Here is an 18,334-nt window from a genome sequence, read left to right on the forward strand (position 1 = left end):
CAGTATAATGGACAGAGTGTGGGATATGAAGGTACAGTATAGTGGGAAAATGAAGGTACAGTATAATGGACAGAGTGTGGGATAGGAAGGTGCAGTATAGTGGACAGAGTGTGGGATAGGAAGGTACAGTATAGTGGACAGAGTATGGGATAGGAAGGTACAGTATAGTGGACAGAGTGTGGGATAGGAAGGTACAGTATAATGGACAGAGTGTGGGATAGGATGGTACGGTATAATGGACAGAGTGTGGGATAGGAAGGTACAGTATAGTGGTCAGAGTGTGGGATAAGAAGGTACAGTATAGTGGGAAAAGCAAGGTACAGTATAGTGGACAGAGTGTTGGATAGGAAGGTACAGTATAGTGGTCAGAGTGTGGGATAAAAAGGTACAGTATAGTGGGAAAAGGAAGGTACATTATAATGGACAGAGTGTGGGATAGGAAGGTATAGTATAGTGGACAGAGTGTGGGATAGGAAGGTACAGTATAGTGGACAGAGTGTGGGATAGGATGGTACAGTATAATGGACAGAGTGTGGGATAGGAAGGTACAGTATAATGGACAGAGTGTGGGATAGGAAGGTACAGTATAGTGGACAGAGTGTGGGATAGGAAGGTACAGTATAGTGGACAGAGTGTGGGATAGGAAGGTACAGTATAGTGGACAGAGTGTGGGATAGGAAGGTACAGTATAGTGGACAGAGTGTGGGATAGGAAGGTACAGTATAGTGGACAGAGTGTGGGATAGGAAGGTACAGTATAGTGGACAGAGTGTGGCATAGGAAGGTACAGTATAATGGACAGAGTGTGGGATAGGAAGCTACAGTATAGTGGGAAAAGCAAGGTACATTATAATGGACAGAGTGTGGGATAGGAAGGTACAGTATAGTGGACAGAGTGTGGGATAGGAAGGTACAGTATAGTGGACAGAGTGTGGGATAGGAAGGTACAGTATAGTGGACAGAGTGTGGGATAGGAAGGTACAGTATAGTGGACAGAGTGTGGGATAGGAAGGTACAGTATTGTGGCCAGAGTGTGGGATAGGAAAGTACAGTATAGTGGGAAAAGCAAGGTACAGTATAGTGGACAGAGTGTTGGATAGGAAGGTACAGTATAGTGGACAGAGTGTGGGATATGAAGGTACAGTATAGTGGACAGAGTGTGGGATAGGAAGGTACGGTATAGTGGACAGAGTGTGGGATAGGAAGGTACGGTATAGTGGACAGAGTGTGGCATAGGAAGGTACAGTATAATGGACAGAGTGTGGGATAGGAAGCTACAGTATAGTGGGAAAAGCAAGGTACAGTATAGTGGACAGAGTGTGGGATAGGAAGGTACAGTATAGTGGACAGAGTGTGGGATAGGAAGGTACGGTATAGTGGACAGAGTGTGGGATACGAAGGTACAGAATAGTGGACACAGTGTGGGATAGGAAGGTACAGTATAGTGGGAAAAGCAAGGTACAGTATAGTGGACAGAGTGTTGGATATGAAGGTACAGTATAGTGGACAGAGTGTGGGATAGGAAGGTACAGTATAGTGGACAGGGTGTGGGATAGGAAGGTACGGTATAGTGGACAGAGTGTGGGATAGGAAGGTACAGAATAGTGGACACAGTGTGGGATAGGAAGGTACAGTATAATGGACAGAGTGTGGGATAGGAAGGTACAGTATAATGGACAGAGTGTGGGATAGGAAGGTACAGTATAGTGGACAGAGTGTGGGATAGGAAGGTACAGTATAGTGGACAGAGTGTGGGATAGGAAGGTACAGTATAATGGACAAAGTGTGGGATAGGAAGGTACAGTATAGTGGACAGAGTGTGGGATATGAAGGTACAGTATAGTGGACAGAGTGTGGGATAGGAAGGTACAGTATAATGGACAGAGTGTGGGATAGGAAGGTACAGTATAGTGGACAGAGTGTGGGATATGAAGGTACAGTATAGTGGACAGAGTGTGGGATAGGAAGGTACAGTATAGTGGACAGAGTGTGGGATATGAAGGTACAGTATAGTGGACAGAGTGTGGGATAGGAAGGTACAGTATAGTGGACAGAGTGTGGAATAGGAAGGTACAGTATAGTGGACAGAGTGTGGGATAGGAAGGTACAGTATAGTGGGAAAAGGAAGGTACAATGTAATGGACAGAGTGTGGGATATGAAGGTACAGTATAATGGACAAAGTGTGGGATAGGAAGGTACAGTATAGTGGACAGAGTGTGGGATATGAAGGTACAGTATAGTGGACAGAGTGTGGGAAAGGAAGGTACAGTATAATGGACAGAGTGTGGTATAGGAAGGTACAGTATAGTGGACAGAGTGTGGGATAGGAAGGTACAGTATAATGGACAGAGTGTGGGATAGGATGGTACAGTATAGTGGACAGAGTATGGGATAGGAAGGTACAGTATAGTGGACAGAGTGTGGATATGAAGGTACAGTATAGTGGACAGAGTGTGGGATAGGAAGGTACAGTATAATGGACAGAGTGTGGGATAGGAAGGTACAGTATAATGGACAGAGTGTGGGATAGGAAGGTACAGTATAGTGGACAGAGTGTGGGATAGGAAGGTACATTATAATGGACAGAGTGTGGGATAGGAAGGTACAGTATAGTGGACAGAGTGTGGGATAAAAAGGTACAGTATAGTGGACAGAGTGTGGGATATGAAGGTACAGTATAGTGGACAGAGTGTGGGATAGGAAGGTACAGTATCTTGGACAGAGTGTGGGATAGGAAGGTACAGTATAGTGGACAGAGTGTGGGATAGGAAGGTACAGTATAGTGGACAGAGTGTGGGATAGGAAGGTACAGTATAGTGGTCAGAGTGTGGGATAGGAATGTACAGTATAGTGGGAAAATGAAGGTACAGTATAGTGGATAGAGTGTGGGATAGGAAGGTACAGTATAATGGACAGAGTGTGGGATATGAAGGTACAGTATAGTGGGAAAATGAAGGTACAGTATAATGGACAGAGTGTGGGATAGGAAGGTGCAGTATAGTGGACAGAGTGTGGGATAGGAAGGTACAGTATAGTGGACAGAGTATGGGATAGGAAGGTACAGTATAGTGGACAGAGTGTGGGATAGGAAGGTACAGTATAATGGACAGAGTGTGGGATAGGATGGTACGGTATAATGGACAGAGTGTGGGATAGGAAGGTACAGTATAGTGGTCAGAGTGTGGGATAAGAAGGTACAGTATAGTGGGAAAAGCAAGGTACAGTATAGTGGACAGAGTGTTGGATAGGAAGGTACAGTATAGTGGTCAGAGTGTGGGATAAAAAGGTACAGTATAGTGGGAAAAGGAAGGTACATTATAATGGACAGAGTGTGGGATAGGAAGGTATAGTATAGTGGACAGAGTGTGGGATAGGAAGGTACAGTATAGTGGACAGAGTGTGGGATAGGATGGTACAGTATAATGGACAGAGTGTGGGATAGGAAGGTACAGTATAATGGACAGAGTGTGGGATAGGAAGGTACAGTATAGTGGACAGAGTGTGGGATAGGAAGGTACAGTATAGTGGACAGAGTGTGGGATAGGAAGGTACAGTATAGTGGACAGAGTGTGGGATAGGAAGGTACAGTATAGTGGACAGAGTGTGGGATAGGAAGGTACAGTATAGTGGACAGAGTGTGGGATAGGAAGGTACAGTATAGTGGACAGAGTGTGGCATAGGAAGGTACAGTATAATGGACAGAGTGTGGGATAGGAAGCTACAGTATAGTGGGAAAAGCAAGGTACATTATAATGGACAGAGTGTGGGATAGGAAGGTACAGTATAGTGGACAGAGTGTGGGATAGGAAGGTACAGTATAGTGGACAGAGTGTGGGATAGGAAGGTACAGTATAGTGGACAGAGTGTGGGATAGGAAGGTACAGTATAGTGGACAGAGTGTGGGATAGGAAGGTACAGTATTGTGGCCAGAGTGTGGGATAGGAAAGTACAGTATAGTGGGAAAAGCAAGGTACAGTATAGTGGACAGAGTGTTGGATAGGAAGGTACAGTATAGTGGACAGAGTGTGGGATATGAAGGTACAGTATAGTGGACAGAGTGTGGGATAGGAAGGTACGGTATAGTGGACAGAGTGTGGGATAGGAAGGTACGGTATAGTGGACAGAGTGTGGGATAGGAAGGTACTGAATAGTGGACACAGTGTGGGATAGGAAGGTACAGTATAGTGGGAAAAGCAAGGTACAGTATAGTGGACAGAGTGTTGGATATGAAGGTACAGTATAGTGGACAGAGTGTGGGATAGGAAGGTACAGTATAGTGGACAGAGTGTGGGATAGGAAGGTACGGTATAGTGGACAGAGTGTGGGATAGGAAGGTACAGAATAGTGGACACAGTGTGGGATAGGAAGGTACAGTATAATGGACAGAGTGTGGGATAGGAAGGTACAGTATAGTGGACAGAGTGTGGGATAGGAAGGTACAGTATAGTGGACAGAGTGTGGGATAGGAAGGTACAGTATAATGGACAAAGTGTGGGATAGGAAGGTACAGTATAGTGGACAGAGTGTGGGATATGAAGGTACAGTATAGTGGACAGAGTGTGGGATAGGAAGGTACAGTATAATGGACAGAGTGTGGGATAGGAAGGTACAGTATAGTGGACAGAGTGTGGGATATGAAGGTACAGTATAGTGGACAGAGTGTGGGATAGGAAGGTACAGTATAGTGGACAGAGTGTGGGATATGAAGGTACAGTATTGTGGACAGAGTGTGGGATATGAAGGTACAGTATAGTGGACAGAGTGTGGGATAGGAAGGTACAGTATAGTGGACAGAGTGTGGAATAGGAAGGTACAGTATAGTGGACAGAGTGTGGGATAGGAAGGTACAGTATAGTGGGAAAAGGAAGGTACAATGTAATGGACAGAGTGTGGGATATGAAGGTACAGTATAATGGACAAAGTGTGGGATAGGAAGGTACAGTATAGTGGACAGAGTGTGGGATATGAAGGTACAGTATAGTGGACAGAGTGTGGGAAAGGAAGGTACAGTATAATGGACAGAGTGTGGTATAGGAAGGTACAGTATAGTGGACAGAGTGTGGGATAGGAAGGTACAGTATAATGGACAGAGCGTGGGATAGGATGGTACAGTATAGTGGACAGAGTATGGGATAGGAAGGTACAGTATAGTGGACAGAGTGTGGATATGAAGGTACAGTATAGTGGACAGAGTGTGGGATAGGAAGGTACAGTATAATGGACAGAGTGTGGGATAGGAAGGTACAGTATAATGGACAGAGTGTGGGATAGGAAGGTACAGTATAGTGGACAGAGTGTGGGATAGGAAGGTACATTATAATGGACAGAGTGTGGGATAGGAAGGTACAGTATAGTGGACAGAGTGTGGGATAAAAAGGTACAGTATAGTGGACAGAGTGTGGGATATGAAGGTACAGTATAGTGGACAGAGTGTGGGATAGGAAGGTACAGTATAGTGGACAGAGTGTGGGATAGGAAGGTACAGTATAGTGGACAGAGTGTGGGATAGGAAGGTACAGTATAGTGGTCAGAGTGTGGGATAGGAATGTACAGTATAGTGGGAAAATGAAGGTACAGTATAGTGGACAGAGTGTGTGATAGGAAGGTACAGTATAATGGACAGAGTGTGGGATATGAAGGTACAGTATAGTGGGAAAATGAAGGTACAGTATAATGGACAGAGTTTGGGATAGGAAGGTGCAGTATAGTGGACAGAGTGTGGGATAGGAAGGTACAGTATAATGGACAGAGTGTGGGATAGGAAGGTACAGTATAGTGGACAGAGTATGGGATAGGAAGGTACAGTATAATGGGCAGAGTGTGGGATAGGAAGGTACAGTATAATGGACAGAGTGTGGGATAGGAAGGTACAGTATAGTGGACAGAGTGTGGGATAGGAAGGTACAGTATAATGGACAGAGTGTGGGATAGGAAGGTACAGTATAGTGGACAGAGTGTGGGATAGGAAGGTACAGTATAGTGGACAGAGTGTGGGATAGGAAGGTACAGTATAATGGACAGAGTGTGGGATAGGAAGGTACAGTATAGTGGACAGCGTGTGGGATAGGAAGGTACAGTATAGTGGACAGAGTATGGGATAGGAAGGTACAGTATAGTGGACAGCGTGTGGGATAGGAAGGTACAGTATAATGGACAGAGTGTGGGATAGGAAGGTCAGTATAATGTTTACGTTGACTGACATGTTACATAAGATGTTGTCAGGGTACAGAGTTTCAGCTGGTTATTAACATGTGTTTTAATGTTTACACATAGTAATGCGGGGGGACAGAGAGAGAATATGTACGATCATTCAGACCACCTAGCACCTCTTCCTATTTACCTCAATCTCTCTCTCTGGAATTATCGCCTTACATGTCACAAGTGCGTGCCATCCCATATAACTGCCCCCGCCACAGTCCCTCTCCCTCTCCCTCTCTCCTGGCTGTCTGAGATTCCAGGCATGTGTGTGTCAGTAAAAATAAGCTCCTGTGTTCGGCCCCTTCTTATCCAGAACACACCATGGAGCCGCCATGGCCACAGCTCTGACACCCTGGCTGCGGAGTAGCCCTCTGCATCCCTGAATGGCCTAACGACACTCCCATGTCTGTGTGTTTTAGCGTTAGTGTGTGTGTTTGGATTCGCTGTGGTTTCCAAGAGGTCAGGAAGACACTTTTGTAGTATTTTTTTTCTCCCATTGTTTTTTCACTTGACACCGCAAGACCGATGACTGATATATTGTGCCCACCGGGAAGAAGACATAGCATATCTAACGATTACCGGACTTTCTGATCTATATCACGGACATCTCAAACGGTTCACGTATTTTCCTGTAGCACGGCCATGTCAAATGGGTACCGTGTTCTCTGACGTATAAGGGCCATGTCTACGGGTGGCCGTTGTTTTTAAAGTGACATGTCTAACGGTCACCGTACTCTGTCGCAGCACCTCAATGACCTGAAGAAGGAGAATTTCAGCCTCAAGCTCCGCATCTACTTCCTGGAGGAGAGGATCCAGCAGAAGTTCGAGGACAGCAGCGACCATGTCTACCGCACAGTGAGTAACTAGCACACATTAATACACACTGCCTGTCTTTGGTCCTGTTTGAAATAGAACTGAGCCAAACTCTAGCTGGAGGAGAAGGGGTGAGCTGATACACTCAACGATGCTTTAGCACATCTGTAGGGAACGTAGGTTCTGGAATGTCTCAGTACCCGCAGGCTTTCATTCCATTGAGGCACTGAAACATTTAAATAAATATATATGGCCTTTTCTTCATGATGAGTATTGTTTAGCGCGACTATGACCACAGGAGTTGGAAAGACAACGCAAACAGATTGGGACCAGGCTACCGTGTGTGTCCCTCCGTGGAGAATCTAGCACTTCCTTCCCCTGTGTCATTGTCCTACCACAGGGAACCATGCAGTGAGTGTTTGTATAGATATCATAGTTCCTATGCCTTACCCTCAGTACAATGGTACACAGACAGCTCCTAATCCCAGGGAAAGGGCAGCAGTCTAGGGGCACAGGGTGTTAGCCTGCTGCCTGCATGTTCAAAGGGGGTAGACGGGAGGGTGTGTGAGATCATATATTGTGTGACTCTGTAAACCAGCTGTTGTCTGTGTGCATATGGAAACTGGTCAATTCTCCAGAATCCCCGTAGACCACCACTCCAGATAGGTAGATAGATTAGTGTGCGTGGCTATGTGCTGCGTGTGTGTTTGTATTTTTCCAAGATGGCTGACCTGATCCAAACAAACAAGACCTGAATGTGCTCGGACTTATCATCCTTTATCTCTGCATGCCACAGCTAACTGAGTGGAGAGAGGTTCGACCAAACTGTCACTTTCATGTTTGAGCATGTTATAGTAGGGTATTAAGCCCTCAATATCTCATGTACGGTTAAAGCTTCATCGGTTTAATAACCTTTTATTCATATCAGGGGAGTCTCACTTCAAGACCATGCAAGACAATATGATGATGCGGTCACTTCATTGTCTTCATGTTTACGTATCTTGCATCACTCATCTCAGATGTGTATACTGTATTTTATACCATCTATTGCATCTTACCTATGCCACTGTGTCATTGCTCATCCATATATTTATATATATATATTCTTATTTCATTTCTTTACTTAGATTTGTGTGTATTAGGTAGCTGTTGGGGAATTGTTAGATTACATGTTAGATATTGCTGCACTGTCGGAACTAGAAGCACAAGCATTTCACTACACTTGCACTAAGATCTGCTAACCATGTGTATGTGACCAATAACATTTGATTTGATTGTCTCAGATAAAGATTGGTGTTGGATTGTTTCTTTGGAGATCCGCATGATCCAGTTAATTCCCTGGCACCGTTTCTGTTGTCTTGGTTTACACTCACTGCTCAGACCAACAGTAGGAATCAGAGGGATTCTACGTGTAGTCCAACACATTTGTTCTTCTGCAATGGGTTTCAACTGTGCTTTTTCATCCCAATCGGTGGGTGTATGTCAGTATAGGGATCTATCTGTGGTGTATACTGTATGTGGGTGCCCTGTGTGTGTATGTCAGTATAGGGATCTATCTGTGGTGTATACTGTATGTGGGTGCCCTGTGTGTGTATGTCAGTATAGGGATCTATCTGTGGTGTATACTGTATGTGGGTGCCCTGTGTGTGTATGTCAGTATAGGGATCTATCTGTGGTGTATACTGTATGTGGGTGCCCTGTGTGTGTATGTCAGTATAGGGATCTATCTGTGGTGTATACTGTATGTGGGTGCCCTGTGTGTGTATGTAAGCGAATAGGCCTATTACTACTATTAATCCCAGGTCGAGGCCAATCACGGCCGCCTCTTCCCATTCCGGTGCATGTCTAGTTATAAGGGGAACTGTTGCTGTGGGCAAAGGGGGCAGGGGGGGGGGGGGGGGGGCAGCAATAGCAGGTGCACCATAGACTGCTATATTTAGAGCTGTGTGGATAACAGGAAAACATTCCAGTTACTGTCTGCCTTTCATGCAGTGACGCATGATGTGAAAAGTAATGCTTTATAAAATAAGATTTCAAGTTTTGATGTCACGTGCAAAGTACAGTGAAATGTCTTTCTTGCCAGCTCCGAACCCAACAATGCAGTAATCAATATCAATGTAGCACTAAAAATAACTTTAAGGTAGAGTAAAAACACACCAGAATTTAAAAAGTAGAAAACGAGAAAGTAAGAAGCTGGTCAGTTCCAGTACTATATTTACAATGTGCAGGGATAATGGAGTGATAGAGGACAACAGACACACCGGTCTCTACATTGCAGATGAGCTGAAGGCAGTCATCAATGACCTTGGACCACAGGCTGCTTGGTCTAAAGTGGAGGAGTCCTACCCTCACATCACTCCCATTGGCTGTGCTGCTCATGCATTGAATCTGCTCCTCGAGGACATCATGGCACTGAAAACAATGGATACACTCTACAAGAGGGCCAAGGAAATGGTTAGGTATGTGAAGGGTCATCAAGTTATAGCAGCAATCTACCACACCAAGCAAAGTGAAAAGAATAAGAGCACCACATTGAAGCTGCCCAGCAACACCCATTGGGGTGGTGTTGTCATCATGTTTGACAGTCTCCTGGAGGGGAAGGAGTCTCTCCAAGAAATGTCCATATCGCAGTCTGCCGATATGGACAGCCCCATCAAGAGGATCCTCCTGGATGATGTATTTTGGGAGAGAGTAGTAAGCAGCCTGAAACTCCTGAAACCTATATCAGTAGCCATTGCATAGATTGAGGGAGACAATTCCATCCTGTCTGATGTTCAGACTCTGTTTGCAGATGTAAGAAGAAATCCGTACTGCCCTTCCCACTTCACTGTTGCTCCAAGCAGAGGAAACTGCAGTTCTGAAATACTGTCCATCAAAAAGCGTGAAGACTTTTGCCTGAAGCCCATACACGCCGCAGCGTACATGTTGGACCCCAAGTATTCTGACAAGAGCATCCTGTCTGGTGCAGAGATCAACAAGGCCTGTGGTGTCATCACTACCATGTCTCGCCACCTTAGCCTGGATGAGGGTAAGGTTCTTGGCAGTCTGACGAAGTACACTTCCAAGCAAGGGCTTTGGGATGGAGATGCAATTTGGAAGTCGTGCCAACATATCTCATCAGCCACCTGGTGGAAGGGACTTTGTGGATCTGAGGCTCTTTACCCTGTTGCCTCCATCACCCTCCAAATCCCACCAACATCAGCTGCCTCAGAGCGCAACTGGTCCTTCTTTGGGAAAACACACACCAAAGCACGCAACAGGCTGACCAATGCAAGGGTTGAAAAATTGGTGGCCATCCGGGCAAATTTGAGGCTTTTTGAGCCTGACAACGAGTCATCCTCAACAAGTTTGGAAAGTGACAGTGAAGATGAGGCCTCAGAGTCTGATGTTCAAGAGCTCGACATTGAGGAGGTCCAGGGAGAAGACATGGAAGTCTGAGAGGAAGACAACCAAAGCTTTATTTTCTAGACTATCATTTTACAGATTTTTGGGAGATGCGATGGATCACTGGGGATCATTTAATATTCCCTGTCTTTTGTTGTTCAGTGAAATCATCCCATGTGATGAGTCAACTCATTTAGTTAAAGTTCAATTCCTAACTAAATTGTTTGTTTTTTATTTCTATTGGAAGGATTTAATCATTTGCAAATATAATAAAACGTTTATGTTTCTGTCTCCATATGATATGGTAAGTATATCCAATGCAAAAAACATCTACATTTAAATGGTGTTAATATTAATATGCATATATTTCCGTTAAATCCATATATTCCCATTAATTCCCATATATTCCCGTTAATTCCCACGGAAAGTTTCCACCTCTGAATATTCCCCAAAATGTGCAACCCTAGTGTAAAGTCAGCATACATTTGTGTGCATGTTATGTGTGTCAGTGTCAGTGTGTGTGTGTAGAGTCCTGTGAGTGTGTGTAGAGTCCTGTGAGTGTGTGTAGAGTCCTGTGAGTGTGTGTAGAGTCCTGTGAGTGTGTCTAGAGTCCTGTGAGTGTGTGTAGAGTCCTGCGAGTGTGTGTAGAGTCCTGTGAGTGTGTCTAGAGTCCTGTGAGTGTGTGTAGAGTCCTGTGAGTGTATGTAGAGTCCTGTGAGTGTATGTAGAGTCCTGTGAGTGTGTGTAGAGTCCTGTGAGTGTGTGTAGAGTCCTGTGAGTGTGTGTAGAGTCCTGTGAGTGTGTGTAGAGTCCTGTGAGTGTGTGTAGAGTCCTGTGAGTGTGTGTAGAGTCCTGTGAGTGTGTGTAGAGTCCTGTGAGTGTGTGTAGAGTCCTGTGAGTGTGTTAGAGTGTCAGTGTGTGTGTAGAGTCCTGTGAGTGTGTGTAGAGTCCTGTGAGTGTGTGTAGAGTCCTGTGAGTGTGTGTAGAGTCCTGTGAGTGTGTGTTAGAGTGTCAGTGTGTGTGTGTAGAGTCCTGTGAGTGTGTGTAGAGTCCTGTGAGTGTGTGTAGAGTCCTGTGAGTGTGTGTAGAGTCCTGTGAGTGTGTGTTAGAGTGTCAGTGTGTGTGTAGAGTCCTGTGAGTGTGTGTAGAGTCCTGTGAGTGTGTGTAGAGTCCTGTGAGTGTGTGTAGTGTCCTGTGAGTGTGTGTAGAGTCCTGTGAGTGTGTGTTAGAGTGTCAGTGTGTGTGTAGAGTCCTGTGAGTGTGTGTAGAGTCCTGTGAGTGTGTGTAGAGTCCTGTGAGTGTGTGTAGAGTCCTGTGAGTGTGTGTAGAGTCCTGTGAGTGTGTGTAGAGTCCTGTGAGTGTGTTAGAGTGTCAGTGTGTGTGTAGAGTCCTGTGAGTGTGTGTAGAGTCCTGTGAGTGTGTGTAGAGTCCTGTGAGTGTGTGTAGAGTCCTGTGAGTGTGTGTTAGAGTGTCAGTGTGTGTGTGTAGAGTCCTGTGAGTGTGTGTAGAGTCCTGTGAGTGTGTGTAGAGTCCTGTGAGTGTGTGTAGTGTCCTGTGAGTGTGTGTTAGAGTATCAGTGTGTGTGTGTAGAGTCCTGTGAGTGTGTGTAGAGTCCTGTGAGTGTGTGTAGAGTCCTGTGAGTGTGTGTAGAGTCCTGTGAGTGTGTGTAGAGTCCTGTGAGTGTGTGTAGAGTCCTGTGAGTGTGTGTTAGAGTGTCAGTGTGTGTGTAGAGTCCTGTGAGTGTGTGTAGAGTCCTGTGAGTGTGTGTAGAGTCCTGTGAGTGTGTGTAGAGTCCTGTGAGTGTGTGTTAGAGTGTCAGTGTGTGTGTGTAGAGTCCTGTGAGTGTGTGTAGAGTCCTGTGAGTGTGTGTAGAGTCCTGTGAGTGTGTGTAGTGTCCTGTGAGTGTGTGTTAGAGTATCAGTGTGTGTGTGTAGAGTCCTGTGAGTGTGTGTAGAGTCCTGTGAGTGTGTGTTAGAGTGTCAGTGTGTGTGTGTGTAGAGTCCTGTGAGTGTGTGTAGAGTCCTGTGAGTGTGTGTAGAGTCCTGTGAGTGTGTGTTAGAGTGTCAGTGTGTGTGTGTAGAGTCCTGTGAGTGTGTGTAGAGTCCTGTGAGTGTGTGTAGAGTCCTGTGAGTGTGTGTAGTGTCCTGTGAGTGTGTGTTAGAGTGTCAGTGTGTGTGTGTAGAGTCCTGTGAGTGTGTGTAGAGTCCTGTGAGTGTGTGTAGAGTCCTGTGAGTGTGTGTTAGAGTGTCAGTGTGTGTGTGTAGAGTCCTGTGAGTGTGTGTAGAGTCCTGTGAGTGTGTGTAGAGTCCTGTGAGTGTGTGTAGAGTCCTGTGAGTGTGTGTTAGAGTGTCAGTGTGTGTGTGTAGAGTCCTGTGAGTGTGCCTCTTGCTGTGTGGAAGTATACAGAACAGTCTATACCTCGGGTGGCTGGAAGCTTTAACTATTTTCCGGGCCTTTCTATCACACCGCCTGATATAGTACTGGGCTATCTGCACCACCCTCTGTAGCGCCATGCGATCGGGGGCGGTGCTGTTGCCATTCCAAGTAGTGATGCAGCCAGTGGTACAGCTGTAGAACAATTTTGAGGATCTGAGGGCCCATACCAAACCTTTTCAACTTCCTGACTGGCCTTCATCACGACTGTGCGCGTGTGAGTGGACCATTTTAAGCCCTTAGTGGTTTAGACCAAGGACCTTGAAGCTCTCGACCTGCTCCACGGCAGCCCCGTTGAAATGGATGGGGGCGTGCTCACCCCATTCCCTTTAGTCCACGATCAGCTCCTTGGTCTGACTGAAGTTGAGGAAGAGGTTGTTGTCCCCGGCACCACACTGCCAGGTCACTGACCTCCCTGTAGGCTGTCTCATCGTCGCCGGTGATCAGGCCTATCATGGTGATGATGGCGTTGGAGAGAGAAGTAGATTAAGAGAAAGAGAGGGAGAGAGACTGTCCACTCAAAATTGGACAATCACATTCCCAAGACATTTTTCAAATCCCAAATCACTGGCCTCAGGGCCCTGTCCTGTCCTGGCTTGCTGTGTCTGTTAGAGCAGACAAAATGTGTATCTTAACCCCTGACTCCTGGTATAAGCCCCAGAGCTGCTCTGCATTCCCCCTGGTCTAAATATAACCTCTGTGACATCGGAATGCCATGTTCCCACTGATGTTACATTACACCAACACACCACTCTGATTAATACATCAGGGAGAGGGGGGGATTATGGGAAATCCATGCAGGATAGGAGGGACGGGGAGGTCAGGTGTAGATGTTTAAGTTATTTCGGGGTTGTGGGTGAGAAGGCGAGGGGACAGGTTGTGAATGTAGGGTTACTGTTGCTGGCTATCTATTTGAGGGGGATAGGAGACACTGGATAATGTACAAGACTAAATAATAGGTGCATTTGGAAGGTAGGAGTTTCACGGGGGGTATATTGCATCCTCTGCTTGTCAGGGGTCTTTGCACAGCAGTACAGGTTCTTTGCTGCACCGTAGCTCTCAAACACCTCTCATCTTTTATCTGGAGAATCCCAGCTGAGGTTTGTCATAGACAGGTGGCAGAAAATAGAACAAGGGCAACACCTGCACTGAGGCATCAGCACAGAGTCGGCTACAGTCCATACCACAGTCCAGATACAATCCACACATTCCATACCAAAGTCCATCTACAGTCCATACCACAGTCCAGATACAATCCACACATTCCATACCAAAGTCCATCTACAGTCCATACCACAGTCCAGATACAATCCACACATTCCATACCAAAGTCCATCTACAGTCCATACCACAGTCCAGATACAATCCACACATTCCATACCAAAGTCCATCTACAGTCCATACCACAGTCCAGATACAATCCACACATTCCATACCAAAGTCCATCTACAGTCCATACCACAGTCCAGATACAATCCACACATTCCATACCAAAGTCCATACCACAGTCCAGATACAATCCACACATTCCATACCAAAGTCCATCTACAGTCCATACCAAAGTCCATCTACAATCCACACATTCCATACCAAAGTCCATACCACAGTCCAGATACAATTCACACATTCCAAACCAAATTCCATCTACAGTCCATCTACAGTCCATACCGCAGTCCATCTACAGTCCATACCACAGTCCATCTACAGTCCAAACCACAGTCCATCTACAGTACATACCACAGTCCATCTACAGTTCATACCACAGTCCAGCTACAGTCCATTTACAGTTCATACCACAGTCCATCTACAGTTCATACCACAGTCCAGCTACAGTTCATACCACAGTCCATCTACAGTTCATACCACAGTCCAGCTACAGTCCATTTACAGTTCATACCACAGTCCAGCTACAGTTCATACCACAGTCCAGCTACAGTCTACACAGTTCATACCACAGTCCATCTACAGTCCATACCACACTCCAGCTACAGTCTACACAGTTCATACCACAGTCCATCTGCCGTTCATACCACAGTCCAGCTACAGTCCATCTACATTTCATATCACAGTCCATCTACAGTCCATCTGCAGTCTATCTACTGTCCATACCAAAGTCCATCTACAGTCCATACCACAGTCCAGATACAATCCACACATTCCATACCAAAGTCCATCTACAGTCCATACCACAGTCCAGATACAATCCACACATTCCATACCAAAGTCCATCTACAGTCCATACCACAGTCCAGATACAATCCACACATTCCATACCAAAGTCCATCTACAGTCCATACCACAGTCCAGATACAATCCACACATTCCATACCAAAGTCCATCTACAGTCCATACCACAGTCCAGATACAATCCACACATTCCATACCAAAGTCCATCTACAGTCCATACCACAGTCCAGATACAATCCATACAGCAGTCCATCTACAGTCCATACAGCAGTCCATCTACAGTCCATCTACAGTCCATCTACAGTCCATACAGCAGTCCATCTACAGTCCATACCACAGTCCATCTACAGTCCATACAGCAGTCCATCTACAGTCCGTACATTAGTCCATCTACTGTCCATACTGCAGTCCATTTACAGTCCATCTACAATCCACACCGCAGTCCATCTACAGTCCATACAGCAGTCCATACCACAGTCCATCTACAGTCCATACAGCAGTCCATCTACAGTCTATCTACAGTCCATACAGCAGTCCATCTACAGTCCATACCGCAGTCCATCTACAGTCCATACGTTAGTCCATCTACAGTCCACACAGCAGTCAATCTACAGTCCATCTACAGTCCATACGTTAGTCCATATACAGTCCATACCGCAGTCCATCTACAGTCCATACCACAGTCCATCTACAGTTCACACAGCATTCAATCTACAGTCCATCTACAGTCCATACCACAGTCCATCTACAGTCCATACCACAGTCCATCTACAGTTCACACACAGCATTCAATCTACAGTCCATCTACAGTCCATACCACAGTCCTTCTACAGTCCATACCGCCGTCCATCTACAGTTCATACGTTAGCCCATCTACAGTCCATCTACAGTCCATCTACAGTCCGCAGGGCAGTCCATCTACAGTCCATACCACAGTCCATCTACAGTCCATACCGATTTCCATCTACAGTCCATACCGCAGTCCATCTACAGTCCATCTACTACAGTCCATACAGCAGTCCATCTACAGTCCATACAGCAGTCCATCTACAGTCCACACAGCAGTCCATCTACAGTCCATACCACAGTCCATCTACAGTCCATACAGCAGTCCATCTACAGTCCATACATTAGTCCATCTACAGTCCATACAGCAGTTCATCTACAGTCCATACCGCAGTCCATCTACAGTCCGTACATTGGTCCATCTACAGTCCATACTGCCGTCCATCTACAGTCCATACGTTAGCCCATCTACAGTCCATCTACAGTCCATCTACAGTCCGCAGGGCAGTCCATACCACAGTCCATCTACAGTTCATACCGAAGTCGATCTACAGTCCATACAGCAGTCCATCTACAGTCCATACAGCAGTCCATCTACAGTCCATCTACAGTCCATACCACAGTCCATCTACAGTCCATACAGCAGTCCATACCGCAGTCCATCTACAGTCCATACCGCAGTCCATCTACAGTCCATACAGCAGTCCATCTACAGTCTATCTACAGTCCACACAGCAGTCCATCTACAGTCCATACCGCAGTCCATCTACAGTCCATACATTAGTCCATCTACAGTCCATACAGCAGTCCATCTACAGTCCATACAGCAGTCCATCTACAGTCCATACGTTAGTCAATCTACAGCCCATACAATTTGTGTTTCTGTCCATAATTTAATTTAAAGTACTATAAAGTGTTTTTTTATCATTGATCTTGGCTTCATATAACCGTTTCTTCTTCTTTTTGTTGAGTTTAGTCACATCATTTCTCACTTTGCAGTTAGTCAGCCAGTGAGATGTGCAGCCAGACTTATTAGCCACTCCTTTTGCCCCGCAGGGTGGCAGGTAGCCTAGTGGTTAGAGCACTGGACTAGTAACCAAATGGTTGCAAGTTCAAATGCCTAAGCTGACAAGGTAAAAATCTGTCATTCTTCCCCTGAGCAAGGCAGTTAACCCACTGTTCCTAGGCCATCATTGAAAATAAGACTTTGTTCTTAACTGACTTGCCTAGTTAAATAAAGGTAAAATAAATGTAAAAAATTACATCAGACCAACAAATATTTTTATCATCATCCACATAAGAGTCAAAAAATGGTATAATCTCTTATTCACTATTTTAGGCCCAGCTGTTGGAACTTTGGCTTTCCTGCATATAGCCACTGTGATTATGGTATCGGTCACTGTGTGAGACTGCAATGCTCCTCCTGTGTTTTACAGTGCTAGTTGTGTCTGTTCTTCTTTGAGCTTCTATGACTTCATTGACTTGTTTTAAAATGTCTATTTGATATTCCTTATCTTTTGAGATGAATCGTTTTGATGTGGGCCAGGAGGAGGATAATACAATGTCATGTCTGCTGTCATACATCATTCTTGTACAATAAGCAATCATTCCATGTTCCATCCCACCTCTATTCCAGAACATCGAGTTGAAGGTAGAAGTGGAGAGCTTGAAGCAGGAGGTGCAGGAGAAACAAGACCTTCATGAGAAGGCTCTGTAAGTACAGCACAACACATCCAGACTGACTGTTGACCGACTGTAGTCATCTAATCTGAATATCTCACACTTCTTACACTGGCTTCCAATTTAAATGTGAGGTAAACTGACCGCCAACCAACAGATTGTAACCATGCACTGTGAATGGCCTTAATTGCCTAGCAATGACATCACCAATGCTACATACTGTATCCACCCAGATAATACTGTCCTTTTATCCTTCCTGAAATGCCCTTCGAGAATGATCTCAATGTTTTCCAAAGACCGACAGACCGACAGACTAAATGTGACATGCTTCGCTTGTATTCAGAAATACAATTTGCCCAAGTGATTATGGAAGGCTTAAACACCCTGGTGAGTGTTAGTCTTTGATGGGCCTTAACAAGGCTGTTTCTCACTAAAATGGTGTTATAGCTGGCTAACAAGCCTATAGCAGCCTAAAAATGTAGGCATAGACCAGTGATCTGTAGGGAGTCCTCACAGGGTACAATCTTTTAGAGATAACACCACAGATCATGTTTCCACAGCTGGTGGGGTGAAAGAGGACAGGACACACACACACAGGAGCGTACACACACACACACATGCACTCCTGGTGTCCAACCCAATGGGATCGCACACTGGCCAGTTGCAAAAGGGCAATGCTGATATCTTGGCGTGCAGACGGGATATGAAAGGCAATACCTGGCACATCAACCCTAACCCCACAACCCCTGCTGTTGCCGCTAGGCTTTGAATTTCATACCCCCCCCCCCCCCCCCCCCCTGAAGCGGAATTAATTTGATGGACATATTCTGTGTATTCATCAGATTGCTGGTTC

At 45.5% G+C, this 18,334-nt stretch overlaps 1 protein-coding gene across 1 annotated transcript in view; it reads left to right on the forward strand.

Annotated features, from left to right (window-relative positions):
- Window positions 1-18,334, forward strand: part of LOC109871464 (myomegalin) — a 126,891-nt gene that overhangs the window by 47,691 nt on the left and 60,866 nt on the right. Inside the window, exons 4-5 of the mRNA XM_031807362.1 lie at window positions 6,943-7,053; window positions 17,438-17,514. Of these exons, the coding sequence (XP_031663222.1) occupies window positions 6,943-7,053; window positions 17,438-17,514 (188 nt within the window). The remainder of the gene's footprint in view (window positions 1-6,942; window positions 7,054-17,437; window positions 17,515-18,334) is intronic.

Source organism: Oncorhynchus kisutch, linkage group LG27, assembly GCF_002021735.2.
Source record: "Oncorhynchus kisutch isolate 150728-3 linkage group LG27, Okis_V2, whole genome shotgun sequence".
Taxonomy (NCBI): domain Eukaryota; kingdom Metazoa; phylum Chordata; class Actinopteri; order Salmoniformes; family Salmonidae; genus Oncorhynchus; species Oncorhynchus kisutch.